At 38.2% G+C, this 17,534-nt stretch overlaps 1 protein-coding gene across 1 annotated transcript in view; it reads left to right on the forward strand.

The window, feature by feature from the left end:
* eif2b3 (eukaryotic translation initiation factor 2B, subunit 3 gamma) overlaps positions 1-8,342 on the forward strand; it is a 141,296-nt gene extending 132,954 nt beyond the window's left edge. Inside the window, exon 12 of the mRNA XM_043699051.1 lies at positions 6,732-8,342. Within this exon, the coding sequence (XP_043554986.1) occupies positions 6,732-6,784 (53 nt within the window). The 3' untranslated portion in view covers positions 6,785-8,342. The remainder of the gene's footprint in view (positions 1-6,731) is intronic.
* The last annotated feature ends 9,192 nt before the right edge of the window (positions 8,343-17,534 follow it).

Raw genomic sequence — 17,534 nt, forward strand, 5'->3', positions numbered from 1 at the left:
GGCTGAGGGGTGACCTTATAGAGGTTTACAAAACCATGAGGAGCATGGATAGGATAAATAGACAAAGTCTTTTCCCTGGGATGGGGGTGTCCAGAACTAGAGGGCATAGGTTTAGGGTGAGAGGGGAAAGATATAAAAGAGACCTAAGGGGCAACGTTCTCACACAGAGGGTGGTACGTGTATGGAATGAGCTGTCAAAGGAAGTGGTGGAGTCTGGTACAATTGCAACATTTAAAAGGCATTTGGATGGATATATGAATAGGAAGGTTTTGGAGGGATATGGGCCGGGTGCTGGCAGGTGGGATTAGATTGGGTTGGGATATCTGGTCGGCATTGACGGGTTGGACCGAAGGGTCAGTTTCCATGCTGTACTTCTCTGTGACTCTATGAGTATAGGTTTCTGACTTTTTTCACTTAATCTACCCTGAATAAGCACATAGCGCTTATTGTGAGCATCATTTGTGTTTTATAACTTGGAATGGAGTTAGACAAGTAATATTATTAGGAGCTTTGATACCCTGGAAGATTAGTTTTGGAAGGCAACAAAATGTCTTTTGGCTAAGAGCAAGTTTTCTGGGCATCTTGAAGCATAGTGCATTATTAAAACTGCACTCCTCCGAGTAAGCTAGTCTCTATAGTTTCCTGTTGGCTGTTGTCTGAGGTAATCATCTTTATGCCTGTGGCTGTCAAAGTCATACAACCCTCAACATATTTGGCTCTTTCCAGGTACATATGCATTTTCCACAAGCAAGTCACCAAAGCTGTATTTTCCAAGATCAACCAATGCATCAACCTTTTATGAATGCCAACACTCTGCTGTTTATTGTACAGCAAAGACTGCCCCTCCGGTATATCCAAAGAGTCTTCCATGGCATCAGAAGAGAGGTCCTTTGACCAATAGGGTAATCATTAGATACACAGAAGGCACAGTTTCTGCTGCCTAAGTAGTTATGGGAATGATGACAATATGCTGACTATATCATTCTTGTGTGTTACATATTGCACAGCGTTCTGATTATAGAAATTGAAGGAGCAGAGCAGTAACAGCTGTCATCATCTGCTGAGGAAAACTGAGATGAAAAAGTGGCAGAAGTAGGATGACGCCCTCCAAAATTCCTTACAATCAACCCCACCAGTGATGTGTTGATACCTTTCTAATGGAAATTACCTAAAGCTCTTCTACATTAGTAGACATTATTATTTTCTTTGCTACTCCTTTACCCCTTTTAAGAACTTTTATATTGTTTTATATGAATGGCATACAACAATGCAGCTTCAGAAACTACTATGAAAAGGCAGCTTCACCAATGACCTCCTCTGCATTATAAGTATGGTATTGACCGATTGCATCATGAATTTGCAGCAAGACATGGGTAGATTAGATTAGATTCCCTACAGTATGGAAACAGGCCCTTTGCCCAACAACCCCACACCAACTTTTCAAAGAATAACCCACCCAGACCCATTCCCCTACCCTATAATTACCCCTGACTCATGTACCTAACACTATTGGCAATTTAGCATGGCCAATTCACCTGACCTGCGCATTTTTGGACTGTGGGAGGAAACCCACATAGATACGAGGAGAATGTGCAAACTCCAAACAGCCAGTCACCTGAGGTGGGAATCGAACCTGGGCCCTGGCGCTGTGAGGCAGCAGTGTGACAATGTGACTTGCCACTGACATGCCAAGCAATAACCATTGCTGAATTCTCACTATTAACTTCCCAATGGTTACCATTAACTAGAAACCCAACTGAACCAGCCATTTAAATACTGTGGCTATAAGAGGAGATCACACTGAGAATTCTGTAGTAAATAATTTGCCTACTAACTCCTAAATCCTGACACCTATCAACAAAGCAAAAGTCAGGAGTATGATGCAGCTCCATCAACACTCAAAATGCTTGACACCATCCAGGATACAGCAAGCCTGCTTGATTGACACTTCATCCATGACCATCAATGCACAGTGACAGCAGTGTGTACCATGTACAAGATACTCTGCAGCAACTCACCAAGCTCCTTCAACAACACCTTCCAAACTTGCAACCGTTACCATGTAGGACCTGAGCAGCAGGTGCATGAGTTCCCGAGTCTGGATGACTCTCCTCTCAGCTTCTATCCAGATGGATATAAAAGTCTGCTGAAGGCTCCCTGGTACCACAGTGTGAGAACCTGCCTGTTGGAATCAGATTCCATCATTACTTCAGAAAGGGTATGGATACTTTTTAACAGACTTCCAAATATCCCATGTAATTGCTTGTGTGATATTAGCAAATGAACATTAAATGCCTAAGTTTCAAGTTTTAAAATAATTAATGATTGGGTGAGATTGTACAATTGTTACTGCCAGCCTTCTAACCAAGGACTAATAGCTATGATGGTTGCAGAGATGCCAGGGTCTAAAGAACCAAGGGGTAGGTTGCTAGGGTTAAAAATAGTGATTGACTTTTGTGTTTTCGTCAGTAACATTTCTGGATTTGATGTGCCTTTTAAATGAAAACATGGTACAGAAGAAGCAGCATGATCTGTGATGCTGCTCTCACTGATCAGCTGGGTAGGGGACGCCAGTGCAATTTGCCCAGGCAGCTCATGGTGATTGCACTATGACAATATATAGTTACAATCAGTGGAAATCAGGATGGTGGGAGAGAGAGGAGCTCTCCATTGACTGGTCTCAAACCAAACATATTAACAAGAAGCTCGTATTCGCTGGAATTTAAAAGAGTTAGAAGTAACTTGATTGAACTGTTATAAACCTCACAAGGTAGATGTGGAGAGAATGTTGTCTCTCAGTCAAGTCACTTGTTGTTCTTTGAAGCTCCAGCAGATACAAGTCTAATCCATTTCCTCATGAGACAGCCCATTTATTTCTAGTTTTACGTCTGGTAAACCACCTCTGAACTACTTGCAGTGCATTTACATCCCTCCTTAAATAGAGTGGTCACACCAGGCAGAACAGAATTTGTTTCTTTGTTGTTGGAGGCTAATCATCCCAGGACATTGCAGAACTTTCTCAGGGCAATGTCCTAGGCCCAGTGTCTATAGCTGCTTCATCACTCATCTTTGCTCCATTATAACTCAAACATAAGGATGTTCACTGTTTGTGTTCAGTTCAATTTGCAACTCCACAGATAATCCAACAGGTCGATGACTGTGTTCAGCGAGACTCAGACTGTTAAGTGACAAGGAGCAATGGCCATCTCCAATTAGCGAGAAATTAATCACTTACCATTGACCAGAAATTGACTGGACCAGCCTCATAAATGGACTAATCTCAGTAAAGAATTCTGTGTGGGTAGCGACTTGCAATGCTACCTTCTGTCAGAGAATTGATGTTAAGTTTGTGTATTGCCATTCAAGGCTTCACTTTTGGAACTCAGTTCTCCCCTCCTTGTCTTTGGAAAAGGAGAGCAAATAGAAAAAAGTGCAAAAATCATCAAGTTTGTAATTGTCCAAAAAATTTATGAAAAGAACTTCTATAGAATATGATTCTTTCAAATGGAATGTGAGAGAAAGTAGCTTTGAGTGTCTGTCGAACCACGTCACAGTCTCATGTGGATGATTGCACAGCAACAGTGGACAGAAACGTGGGTACAGGTTCCCTTTGTTCTTTGGTCAGAAATTGTTTATATTATGGTGAAGATAGATTAACAGTAATGCAAAAGTTTCCTTTTCAAAACTGAAAATATACAAGGTACAGTACGTCACTGATACAATATTTTATTATTAAATTATTTTGCAGAAAGTAATATTGAATGAATCTATTGGTCAGTTTTTCTGATTGAAAAACTTAGATAAATGATCATTTTATTTCTCACAATATTTTAATCATCCTTTTGTACTGTATACACAAAAATTGTATGTTTAATCATGTAAGCCAACCTGCAACCCTTGGTCCTGAGGAAATGAGCTTCTTGGTGGTCCTGGCCTGGGATCTAACCTTTTACACTAAAAGCTATCACAGGCAGCAGCAATTTACTCTTGAGTTTGCAAACAGATTTCTCTTCCTCCCTACCCAAAGTAAGGGGAAGTTAGCTTTACACTAAGCTCTCTGTTGTCCTGACATTTGAATTTCATACAAAAGGGTCATTGTCCTGAGCCAGCACGATCCATCGCAAGATGAGCTTAACATCTGCCAGGAACAGTGTCCATTCTGGCAAAAGCTTACAAGGCCTTTATCCACTACAGAGTCAAGCAACAGGATTTCAGGCTGACTTAGTGACTTTTACAAGGGAATATTCTTGTAAATTAGTGCCTTTCTTATTAATGATTTACAATATTTCATAAGGTAATGAAGAAGCAGATCTGCACAGGTAAATTTTATATAGGTGTATACTGTAATTGTTCAGTCTGTAACGACAATGTTTATTGTTCTAAAATCTGTAAATTCAGGAAATACTTGTCTCTGGAGACTAACAAAATTAGTCAGTGCTTTGGAATAAATTCAATAACATACCTTAACTTGATACTGAAGATCGCTGTAATTACATTAAAATTAGTTTGCAATAAAAACAAGACTTAGACCTGTACATAATGTGATAACACTAAAAGTTCTTGCACTGTTTAACCTAGAAAAATCTTAATTAATGTCGTTCACCAAATCGATGAGATTTGAATTATTTATAAGTTTCTCCCATTCTCGTTGATCTTAATGCTTAATTCACAGTAACACCATTTTCATCTTAAAACTCAGAAGTTGTAAATTGTCACAAAAACTCAATTGCAGATCTGGCAGCGTTTGTGGAAAGCCCAATGACCCTCCTTCAGAACTAATAGTTAGGAAAAGATGATGTACTGTATATGCTATCTGTGATGTGGGGTGGGATGGTGAGCAGATAGGCAGAGTTGGTGACCAGAGAGAGAGAATGACAGTTAGGATGAATGATGATTTGCCAAGGAGAAAGAAAAGCTGATAGTGGTACGATAAGTAATTGAAAATAGGTTGGCTGTGCTGAAAGCTCGATTTTCCTGTTCCTCAGATGCTAATCTTGACTCTGATCTCCAGCATCTGCAGTCCACACTTTTGCCTGTGCTGAAGCAGCCCATGTCATGACAAGGTCTGGGATGTGGGTCTGGGTAAAGTACACAGAAGAAGATGTTCAGGTTCTAAAACTATTGAGCACAATATTAAGTCTTGGAGGCTGCAAGGTTCCCAAGCAGAATTTATAAATTGTTACCTGACTCATGATCTATCGAGAAACACTTTACGTTATTAAAGTTGATCAAGTATAATAGGTTGGCATGGCAGGAATACTCTTACGTTTAAAAGGCCGATAATAGGAATGCCCCATTAAGATGAGCTCACAGTCAGATAAATTTCATGGATTCTTGATTAATGCTTTTGTGGCTCATTGGTTAGCACTACTGCCTCACAGGCCCCCGTGGTGAATTCAAGCCTCGGTTGACTGGGTGGAGTTTGCACATTCTCCCAGTTCTGCGTGGGCTTCCTCCGGGTGCTTCAATTTCCTCCCACAGTCCGAAGATGTGCAAGATAGGTGGATTGGCTGTGCTAAATTGCCCATATTGTCCAAGGATGTGTTGGCTAGGTAGGTCAGCCAAGATTACAGAGGTAGAGCGATGAATCTGGGTGGGATGCTTGTCGAAGGGTCAGTGTGGACTCAATGGGCCACATGACCTGCTTTGACATTGTAGGGATTCTATGGTTCTCCCTTGAAAAAGAAATGAGTAATTTTAAATCGTCATTTGGTTAGCAGAACTTGATTTTTGCTGAATAAGTACACATTTTGTCTCCAATTTTTGTCTAGCTTTCATCACATAAAATGCTGATGTAAAGGGAAAGCAACACTTACACTGTATGAGAGAAGAGAGTTGATTGGTTGGTAAATAGATTCTGATTGGGAGGGGCATTGCTATAGAGAAAAAAATCGATGCATTAGATGTGATTTTTCAGTTTAAACAAATGCCCCCTAAATAATCCTGAGTATGCAAAGAATTACACTTCACCTGACAAAGGAGCAGCATACCAAAAGCTTGTGATTTCAAATAAAGCTGTTGGACTATAACATGGTGTCGTATGACTTCTGACTTTGTCCACCCAGTCCAACACTGGCATTTCCACATCAAGATTTATGCTGATTTAATATTGTCTGTCAATCAGGCTTATTGTATGGCACATATGCCCATAGTAGAAGATATATATATTAATATATACAGGACCTTGTTCTTTGCAGATAGAAGGAGCACAACCATACCTGCATCTATATCAACTCAACAGAATAGATGACCACCATTCTTTGGTTCATTTCTTGTCACCTGTCTGGTTTAAAATTTAAACAAAGCTTTACGGTAAACTGCCAGTCATCATCTAACTGCCTAAGACGTTGATTTCACAAAACCTCGCATTAAAAGTGTGTTATTATACAATATCTTGAGCTATGAACAGTAGAGGTGCGATATGTAAAAGATTTATTACTAACAGTTAATGTTATTGCATAAAATTCTTCCCACAGGTCGTTCTGCTATAACACACATTTTGTCAATGCTAATTCTCTGTAACGCGACTGACGACTTGGGGTCACTGTTTCTAAAGCACGAACTTTTAAAATGTGTGTTGGTTGTAATGTGATACACTTTAAGCGCTGTTTCTAAAGCGCAATTTTTCAATGCACAAGGTTGAACAAGAACGCAACCATCGTGTTATAGGAGAACTGACTGTACTTTAAACTTTCCTCATATTCAGAATTTCTTCCCCTTTTTTCTTGCAGCAAAACATGTGAATGAAGTGATAGTAGGCAATGATCGCTTGATGGAGATTTAATCTTGCCCGTGATCTGGAACCACTAGTTGCTTTTTACCTGGACATCATCAGATACGGAATATCATCCACAGGTCATCACAAGGCATATTAAGTGCTGACTAGGAATGGGCATTGGGTTTGAATTGACTGTGCTGCTTTGTCTGTCATCTAATATGTTGGTCAATATTGGAGGCTTATAATAGGCATTTTTTGGACATTTACAAATGGCATTTTTTTCTTGGTATGTCAAAAATGCCTGTTAATATATGTTTTAGTGACTCCAATTCATACAGCACCTAATTAAGATCAGCGAGAATGATAGCTGCCTGACATTTTCCTTTAAAACAATTGTATGAAAACCTTTTAAAAGAATTTCAAATTATCCAAATATTGTAAAGTAAAAATTGGAATGCTGTGCACTAATAGCTAAGCTTTTGGTTATATGTGGCAGATTTTCCTAGTTTGAAGTTGTGTTCTCTGATTTATAATTTTTTTCTCATGAATGCAAAATCATTGTGTGACCATAATGATTTATCAACAGGAATTGGGAAATATTTTGCATCTGTTCATGGAAAAGATTATACCAAAGGAAACAGCATGCATGAAGAGAAAGATAATTTTTTAATGGTCTTTTTGTATGCCATTCAGCATTGGTAAAGCCCAGAGATTCAGAAATCTGACTTCCTTCAGCCAGTTAAGGTTGCCAAGAGAAAGAGAGAAAATAGACCAAGAAAATTATATTACATTGAAATTTGTAGGAATCAATGGAAAGCAAAGTTATTGGGAGTAGTGACAAAATGTAACCTCATGACCCCAAGTGAAATCACCCAAAAACAACAGAATCCTCTATGAGTAGTCCTGCTCCATATCCATATGTCAAATGAATAGGGGGAGGGTGGAGGGATTTGCCCTCTTTATAACAATACAGTTATGACAGTATCGTTGTAAAACTTTTCTATTGCCAGAGCCAGCCAAGTATCTGTGAACCTTATCTATGACAATCGATTTGAACACTAAGACTGTACTGCTATTTAAACTTGAAAAATCGGATAATGATAAAACGGACAACTGCAGATGTTGAAAATCTAAAACAAAAACAAAACGCTGGAGAAACTCATCAGGTCTGTCTGCATCTGTGGACAGAAAGGAGAGTTAACGTTTCAAATCCAATGACCCTTTTCTGAAGGAACTGAAAAAGGGTCACTGGACTCAAAATGTTAAATGTGCTTACTCCACCGATGCTGTCAGAGTTCCTCCAGCAATTTCTGAACATGATACCGATGCTTAGTGTTAAACTTGTCAGCGTTCATACAATTTTTACTTTTCAATATTTAATGTATGGAAATGAATGAGTCAGTAAAATTTCTATATTTGCTGTTTAGCATATTACCAAACCATGTTATAATTTATTCAGTCTCGGTCAAACAGAGTCGGGTATATCCAGTAAATGTAAAAATAGCTATCCCTTAAGAAGCCCATGAAATCTCAACCTGTTGCTCATCCTGAATACTTATAGAGCAGTTTTATAAGGTTCATGCAGCTTGTCTGTATTTATCTCAATAAACAAATTCTGTTTACAGCTTTGTGTTTGCTTTAATTTGTAATGTATACAAATTACTGAATATCCCAAGGGCACATTGTAAAAATATTTTTACATCAGCATGATGTTGGTCAACAGGAGAAGCATTGCCAGAAATGGAAGGATGTAACTTAAGTGACCAACCAAAACCAGTATAATTCATTGAAAACATACAAAGTAGAATTGTACAATGTTTGATTAAGATTGTAGCCCTCTAAGTTAAAACAACGTTATGAGCAGTTTTCTAAAAAGGATTCAGTTGTTGTTTTGATAAACTGATAAATTGCTGTTTGTAAACAATTGGATCAAAAGTACTTTGTTTCAGCTGAATGCCCAAATAGCTAATCCATTCTCCTAGCTGGATCCCTTAGTCATGCATAATTACTCAAATAAAAATTTTACTTGCTTTGGAATTGCCCAAGCAATTTCAGATGTTACAATTATGGCACCTTTTGATGACAAAATACGCGTGTTACACTGGCCTTTTGCAACAGAACAGATTCTGGATGAAGGCACTCAAAGGTGATTTCTGGAAGAAATCTTCAACTTTTAACATGATAGTTAAAGCAAGCACCTACTACATGGATATACGAAATTATCTTTGACATTTCTGTTTATGATGAAGTATATCCTTCTTGGTGCATTAATAGTTTTGTGCTCACTGGCCCAGATGAGGAATGGGTTAAGTAAAGAACTTGAAATATCAAACTTTTGTGCTCCATCTCCACATTCTGAAGAGCATCAAATACTGTATGAGTGAGATATTTTCATTTTGACACAGGCATTGCCTTTTTGTGTATATTGAAGGTAAAACAGCTGGAAAATTTGACACAAGGACAGTTGTAACAAAATTAATAATAGTCATTTCCGGGTGTAGGCTTAATTTTTTTTACTGAAACACATAGTATAGATAAAAATTCTCATAATCTAATTTGTGTCTGAGCAGCCCTAGATTATGCGAAGCATGGACAGTGAGCTGCTTCCCTTAGCTAAAGGGTCGCGAACGAAGGGGCATAACGTTAAGATGAAACATGGGAGGTGTAGAGAAGATTTGAGGACCATCTTTTCAGGGTGATGGGTGTCTGAATTACACTGCCTGGGAAGGTAGTTGAGGTGGGTAACCTTTTAAAAAGTACTTGGATGAGCACTTGAAATGTCATAACATTCAAGGCTATGGCCTTAGTGCTGGAAGTTGGGACAAATGTAGATTTAATGTAGCTTTAGTGGTAATAACTGCTATACTGTATGATTCCATAATCACGATACATCTTCCTGACTACAAATTGGCTAATCCTCCAGAGAGCTTGCATTTATGTATTATTTTTCACAACCACATATTATCCCAAAGTACTTCATAACTCAATGTTATGTTGATGTGATGTAGAAAATTCAGCCAATTTGGTCTGGGAAGATTCCACAGTGATGAGTAGAGATGGAGCAAAGCAGGGAACTGGAAGGCAGGGACCAGCCTTGATTTTCTACACATTTTAAAGCACAATGTTGTTTTTCTCTTGGCATCTCCTACCCCATATCTGTTACCACAATGCGGGTTGAACATTTTTGCCTATCTCTGTCTGTCAGCTCCAGTCTTTCAACATTACTGCAATTAAATCTTTTGCCACTCCATCTTGCCATCTGTCTGAGACTTGCTTGTTATTCCTGTTAGTCCTACCTTCATCAATCCTCACTCCATTTAGTGTGCCACAAATGACCATATTATTTAAATCTGTTCTTGGCTATTTTATATGCTCCCATAGTCTTTGCTGACTACCTTATGTACTGGTTCCTGATATTGTCCTTTCTCATCACTCCACACATCCATCTCCAAATCCACATCTCTCTATTTTTCAGTTGGCGTTCCTTTCTTTTCAATGTTGCCTAGGTTTGTGCACTATACATAATAAGATCAATCTCAACTACCTTGTAGGTTTAATATTTTGAATCTAGTGATCCTTCAGAAAAACCCAAAATGTTAACTCTGCTTTCACTTCATTAATGCTGTCAGACCTGAGACATTTCTCAAGCAATTTCTATTCTTGTTTCAGAATTTTGGCATTTGCAATTCTTTGTTTTATTTAGGTAGATTCTTCCCTTCAATTGAAGCAATTCTTTCCTAAACCATAACTTTCAAATGCATTTCTAATTACTCCAAACATAGCTAATCAACTACTTAGTTTCTGTTTATATCTTCTGCCACCACCTTATTTTTATTGATGCATGGGATATGGCCTTCACTGGCTCAACCTGAATGTATTACTAATCCACAATTGCCTTTGAGAAGGTGGTAGTGAACTGCCTTCTTGAACTACTGAAATCTGTTTCAGTTGGCACATCCACAATGTTGTTATAGAGGGAGTTCCAATAATTTTAATCAGCAGAATGAAGGAATGGCAATGTATTTGCACATCAGGATAGGGAAAAACTTGGAGGGGAATCTGTGGGTAGTGGTGATTTTCCCATATATCTGTGGCCCTTGATCTTCCAGATAGTGGTGGTGTGGTTTTTGCAGGTGCTCCCTCAGGAGCCCTGGTGAATCTCTGTAGTGTTTCTTGGAGACTGTGGAGGAAATGAATATTTGTAGATATGGTGATAGTCAATTGAATAATTTTGTCCTTGATGGTGTCAAGCTCCTTTAGTGTTGTTGGTGATGATCTTTGCTCAGCACTTGTGTAGCATGACTGTTACTTGGCATTTGTTAGCCCAAACCTAGATATTATCTTGCTGTATTTGGACCTGGACTGTTTCAATATCTGAGAAATCATTAAACATGCTGAACTTTGATCAATCATCAGAAAACAAATTGGAACATGAGCAAAAATGAAAGCTATGGGGATTATAGATGGTGTGCTTTGTCAAGAAACAAACTACTTTGTTGGCTTGATACAAAATTAAGAGAATCTTTTGTGTTATGACTTCTGCGTGGGTTTCCTCCGGGTGCTCCGGTTTCCTCCCACAGTCCAAAGATATGCAGGGTCAGTTGAATTGGCCATAATAAATTGCCCATAGTGTTAGGTTAGGGGTATGGGTGGGTTGCGCTTCGGTGGATCGGTGTGGATTTATTGGGCCGAAGGGCCTGTTTCCACACTGTAATGTAATCTAATCTAAAAATCTAATCTAATTTACATCACTTAGAACCAGTTAAATCAGCCCAGGATCATCTGGTTCTTCAATTTGTGTTTCTAAATTCATCCACCAATGAAGAGACAAGTAACAATTAGAAGTTTAATATGCAAAGATGTATATCTACGTGCTGTCTAATATTGGTTTGGCTAGCTCCTTTTGTTTATTGGATTTGCTACTTAATTCTACATGTCAGGTGAGCTTGCAACAATACTGTTAAATCATTCAACAACAGAGCCTGAAAATGCAGGAGAAATTCAGCAGGTCTGGCAGTATCCATGGAGAGAGAAACAAAATTAACATTTCAAGTCCGATATGAGTTTTCCTCAGGACTGGCAAATCGTTCTATGGATTGCCTTCTTCTTGAAGGCCCTCCACATCATTTCAGTCTGAATAGGTGACAGGTAGATCTATTTCCAAGATGTCTCAGCTATTTTGGGCATTTTCATGAAAAGGGGGAAAAGCAGTGTGTGCCAGTTTTAAATGATTTAAGTGTGTACAGACCAGAACAGTTAAGATGAGCTAATGATTCCCAGTTTGAAGAGTTTATTTTAGGAGTGCTTTATATAGTTTCCTCCCCAACCGGAGAAGACAGTCAGGTAACCTTGAGTCTCGACTAATGTAATAAAACTGGCCACAAAAGAGTTTCACAAAAAGATGGTTCTCCTGCCTGTTTGTAGTGAATGCAATCTTTGCACATGAGCTCAGATTATAGGAGGCAGCTTTTATGCAATTCTTCAATCAGACTCTTGTTCTTGGGCTTCATTGACCATCTGTGCTTAACACATGAATTAGGAGTAGGCCATTAAATCCCTTTACCCTACTCTGCCATTTGTTAATATCATGATTCCTCTGGTTGTAGACTCAACTCCATTTGATTTCCTTTTCAATCAAGAGTCTACCTTTTACAGACTCCGAAATATTCAATCATCCACCTCTACTACCTTCTGGGGAAGAGAATTCCACACCATTCCATTTATCTCCATTTAACTAAAATGCTGGCTTTCAATTTTCCCTGCCAAAGTGAATAATATCCCACATTATGCCATCTGCAAAAATTGAGGCTGCTCACTTAAAACATCTATATCTATCTTCAGACTTATTATACCTTCTTTATAACCTGCTTTCCTACCTATCTTTGTATGGTTGCTAAATTTTCTGATAACACATTCAATCTGTTCATCCAAGTTATTGATATGGATTGTAAATAGTTGAGCCCCAGCGTGGATCCTTGTGGCACTCCATCAGTTATAGAGTCATACAATTATAATTTTTTATCAAAAAAGATGCCTATTTGCCCCTGCTTTCTGTTTCCTTGTTAAGTAATCAATCCTCCACCCATGATAATATGTTACCCTCACACCATAAGTTCTTATTCCGATGCAAATCCCAGGCTGGAGGAAAATCCACACCCGTGGTGTCCTGCTAGGGGAGAATTCCACACAAATGTGTCTTGCCAATTTGCTTTTAACCAGTACTTTAAAGGTTAAGACACACAAGAAATGGTAAACAAGAAACAACGAACTTCAAAATCTTTTTCATTTAATAACTATTAGGATAGTGAGTAATTTAAGTCATTACAGTTCTCCTTTTAATTTTACTTTTCTGTTAACATTTGTTTTGATGTAATTCTGCTGTTGGAGTTCTCCCAGAGAAACGGAAGAGAATGAACAAAGTATGTTTCTGTCTTGTCCTGATGGTCAGTGAAGCCAAAAGCCATACAAATGAAAAGCAAATGGGGGGGGGGGGAGTAAACTACACATGTAAATAGGAGAGCATTAAGGACATAGAGATTATAAGTCAGGGTCATTCACCATGCACAGGGAAATCAGTGTGGATGAACCAGCAGCCCACCCACATAGAGCAGTCAAGCCTAACCGCTGACTCCTGCACGTTCATACTGCTCTCCACCAATTTGTCTCCAATGTTCTGTTTCATAAATAAACTTTCTCTCCAAACTCATGTCCCTTAAAGGGACATTGATACCAGTTTTCATACTCCAAAGAGGCTCCAGTCTACTACTCCAAATCTCATCGTAATTGTATAACATTACAGGCTGACTTTAGTTATTTCTGTTATTTAATTTGAAAGGAAATGATAACTACTGAAGAGTGGTTACAAATTATGCTGCTGCCTAGTGTTGATAAAAAGTATGCTTCCAAAATGAGGATGATGATGAATAATCATTCATTTACATTTTATCATGTAATGATATTGCATCGAATATATAGCGCAGGAACAGGCTATTCAGCTCAGCCGGTCTATGTCTGCATTTGTTCTTTACTTCAGCCTCCTCCTGTCTTTTCTCAGCTGAATCCAGCATTATCAGCCTTCTCTATCATATACTTGTCAAGTTTTCCCTACCAACACAAGAGAGTTCCACATTCTTACCACTCATGTGGAAGAATGTTCTTCTGAATTCCGTGTTAGTTTTCTTGATGACTTTTTTATATCATTCATTGGTGACATCTAGTTATGGTCTTTTCCATAAGAGGAAATATTCTCTCTTTATTCATTATTTCAAATTATTTAAACATTGTCAAGATCTCTATTTGGTCACACCACAACCTCCTTTGTTTTCAAGAAAAGACTGTCAAAACTAGACTTGACACATACAAGATTCACATTCACTATCGTGCAAACAATTAATCCATGCAAATGATTTTCAATACATCAACCTTATTTTTTCAACTGAGTTGAATGAAATTATTGATAAGTTAGACTGATATGTTTGGCATTTTGCTTTAGTGGAAAAGACGCAGACAAGACAGCAATTTCAAATGTTATCTTTTAACTGTCAAAAAAAAATTGGTTCAGTAGGATTGAAGAGTATTTACGTGATTCACTTTAACTTTTAGCAACAAACAGGTAGTTCTCCTATAATGCTGGAGTTGCGTTCCCGAGAAACCTCACTTAATAGAAGATCATTTAATAGAAATAATGGGGCCTATGGGAAAAGTGGGGCTAGGGGCAAACCAGCAAAAAATATCACTCATAATCACTCAAACATCACCCAAAAGTTTAATGCAACGTATAGCACAGCCTGAATAAAGGTTGAAATCATTTATTAATGAAGCAGAAGTAAAATTAAAGAAAGCTACTCTCCGTACAATACCTCTCACAGAAAGCTGCTCTGTCGACAGCTGACATCAGCACATGCACAGAGCGACACATAGATTTCAGTGTGGACACCGGTGCATATGCAGAATGAAGGATGCGAACTGATCCCTGCTGGAATCACACTGTTGCGAACTGAGGTAAACATTCTCGAAAATAACCATTCCCTAATTCTCCAATGATGCTATAGCCAAATTGCATTGCCAAACCACACATTATTCCAGAACTACCTGTAACTGTACAAGTAAATTGTTAGTACACTGTTGATGACATTGCCATTTGAGGGATAGAGGGCAATAAAATAACTCCAGGCTAAAGTTTTGTGGAGACTGGTTAAGACAAACTAAATAAAAGCAAGTTCATAAGAATGAAACTGCATGTTGCAAAGACTGACCTTGATGGGCCAAAGACTTCTTTCTCCTCCAATACTTCATTATAATCTTGAATCTGAAAATGGACACCACCTGAATATTGGAGACAGAAATCTGGATCGATTCCTAAAGTAAATTTTGACCTAACAATGCTACGTGTAAACTCATAGTTGGGACGTTGGTTTTGCATCCACCCAATTAAATCCATCGCTGCACTTGGTCCCATCAATTTTCTAAAATACGAGTTAACTTAAATGTTGCCCAAATTTCAACTGCATGTCTAGCATAATGCATTGTTTTAAAAATGGTTGTGAAAATATGCAGATGTGTGGTAGGAAGAGTCTTCAAAAAGTGGAACTGATGAATCAGCAAGTGGGGTTCAGGGATTGGGAAATGGACAATATTAAGAAATTTGCTTGACATTTATGAGATTATAAACCAGTCAAAATTACTACTTCGTAATTCTGACATATTTCAATATCAATACAGATGAACTGTAACCATAGCAACTCCTTCATCATTATTGCCCTTAAACTTCTAGATTATTAGCTGAAGAAAAGCAAATTGCTGGCATTAATACAATTGATGCTCAAAAACACACCAATTGTAAAAACCTGTGAGAACACTGCTGAGCAGAACAGAAACATACAAATTTTCCCTTTAAAATGAAGTCTAATGCTGGTACAAACAGCATCACCTTCAATCAGTAATCAATAAGGGTTGATGATTACTCCGAACATTCTGCATTCCATGCTAGTTAAAAACTACAAACTACCAAACTCCACTCGTAACACTTTCTTTTAAATATTTAACTATACTGCACAGGTATATAAATAGAAAGCTACAGATGACTTATTGCATGCCATGTTTATTCCATGAGCGAGGCTGACCTCCACAACTAAGTTATGACCCTGTCATTCATTACTCATGAAAATAAACACTGCATTTAACAGCTTCAATTATGGTATCCATTTTATATATCATTGTAGTAAATGAATAATGTAACATTAAGTAATGCAAAATTACTACTAAGTTGTGTGGAATTTCACTGAGGTTTTGAGTCCTTTGGTACAATCGTCACCATATTCAGACTAGGTAAGATAATTAGCCTACTGCTTGAATGCTTTGATAGTTTGATCAAAATTTCAGAATAATTAGGTAGATTCCACATTATTCTCTCAGCTTCACAAATTTCTTTGAGAATGTTGTTCTTTTGCTATAGAATCTTACATGTTTCTTAAAGCTCTGTTTTGTTTTTCCTTCGGCTGAAAGTTAATACTTAGCTGAACATGCTGTACATCTCTATGATTCTATGACTCTCTGTGTACCTCAAAACTTAATTATGTTCATACTGGTAAATCTGGTAACATGATTCATCTAAGTTTGACTGGAATGCGCAAAAGTGAGTTGTCATGTGCAACTGTGTCTGCTTTAACTGTGCCAGAGTTGTTTAGCACTGATTTTGTCAATATAGTTAAACTATTTAGGCGTCAAAAATGAAAAGAAAATAGTATGGGGCAAAAGTGCATCATCCAGTCTGGTTTAGGGGCACAGAATTTGACAATAAACAAATGAACCAAAGTCAGTAAAAATCATCACTGCATCAATGAATTACAGAATAAAACCATATATTAATATAAATTAGAAAATGAACTATATAACTAAATAAGGGGGCAGCGACTATAATTCTACTAGATTTAAAATAGTGATGGAAAAGGATAGACCAGATCTAAAAGTTGAAGTTCTAAATTGGGGAAAGGCCAATTTTGACAGTATTAGGCAAGAACTTTCAAAAGCTGATTGGGGGCAGATGTTCGCAGGTAAAGGGATGGATGGAAAATGGGAAGCCTTCAGAAATGAGATAATGAAAATCCAGAGAAAGTATATTCCTGTTAGAGTGAAAGGGAAGGCTTGTAGGTATAGGGAATGCTGGATGACTAAAGAAATTGAGGGTTTGGTTAGGAAAAAGAAGGAAGTATATGTCAGGTATAGGCAGGATAGATCGAGTGAATCCTTAGAAGAGTATAAAGGCAGTTGGAGTATACTTAAGAGGGAAATCAGGAGGGCAAAAAAGGGACATGAGATAGCTCTGGCAAGTAGCATTAAGGAGAATCCAAAGGGTTTTTACAAATACATTAAGTCAAAAGGGTAACTAGCGAGAGAATAGGGCACGTCAAAGAGCAGCAAGGCAGCCTTTGTGTGGAGCCACAGAAAATGGAGGAGATACTCAAGGAGTATTTTGCATCATTATTTACTGTGGAAAAGGACATGGAAGATATAGAACGTAGGGAAATAGATCGTGACATCTTGAAAAATGTCCATATTACAGAGGAGGAAGTGCTGGATGTCTTGAAACGCATAAAGGTGGATAAATCCCCAGGACCTGATCAGGTGTACCCTAGAACTCTGTGGGAAGCTAGAGAAGTGATTGCTGGGCCTCTTACTGAGATATTTGTATCATCGATAGTCATAGGTGAGGTACTGGAAGACTGGAGGTCGGCTAACGTGGTGCCACTGTTTAAGAAAGGTGCTAAGGACAAGCAGGGAACTATAGACCAGTGAGCCTGATGTCAGTGGTGGGCAA

This window comes from Chiloscyllium plagiosum, chromosome 11 (assembly GCF_004010195.1).
Source record: "Chiloscyllium plagiosum isolate BGI_BamShark_2017 chromosome 11, ASM401019v2, whole genome shotgun sequence".
NCBI lineage: Eukaryota > Metazoa > Chordata > Chondrichthyes > Orectolobiformes > Hemiscylliidae > Chiloscyllium > Chiloscyllium plagiosum.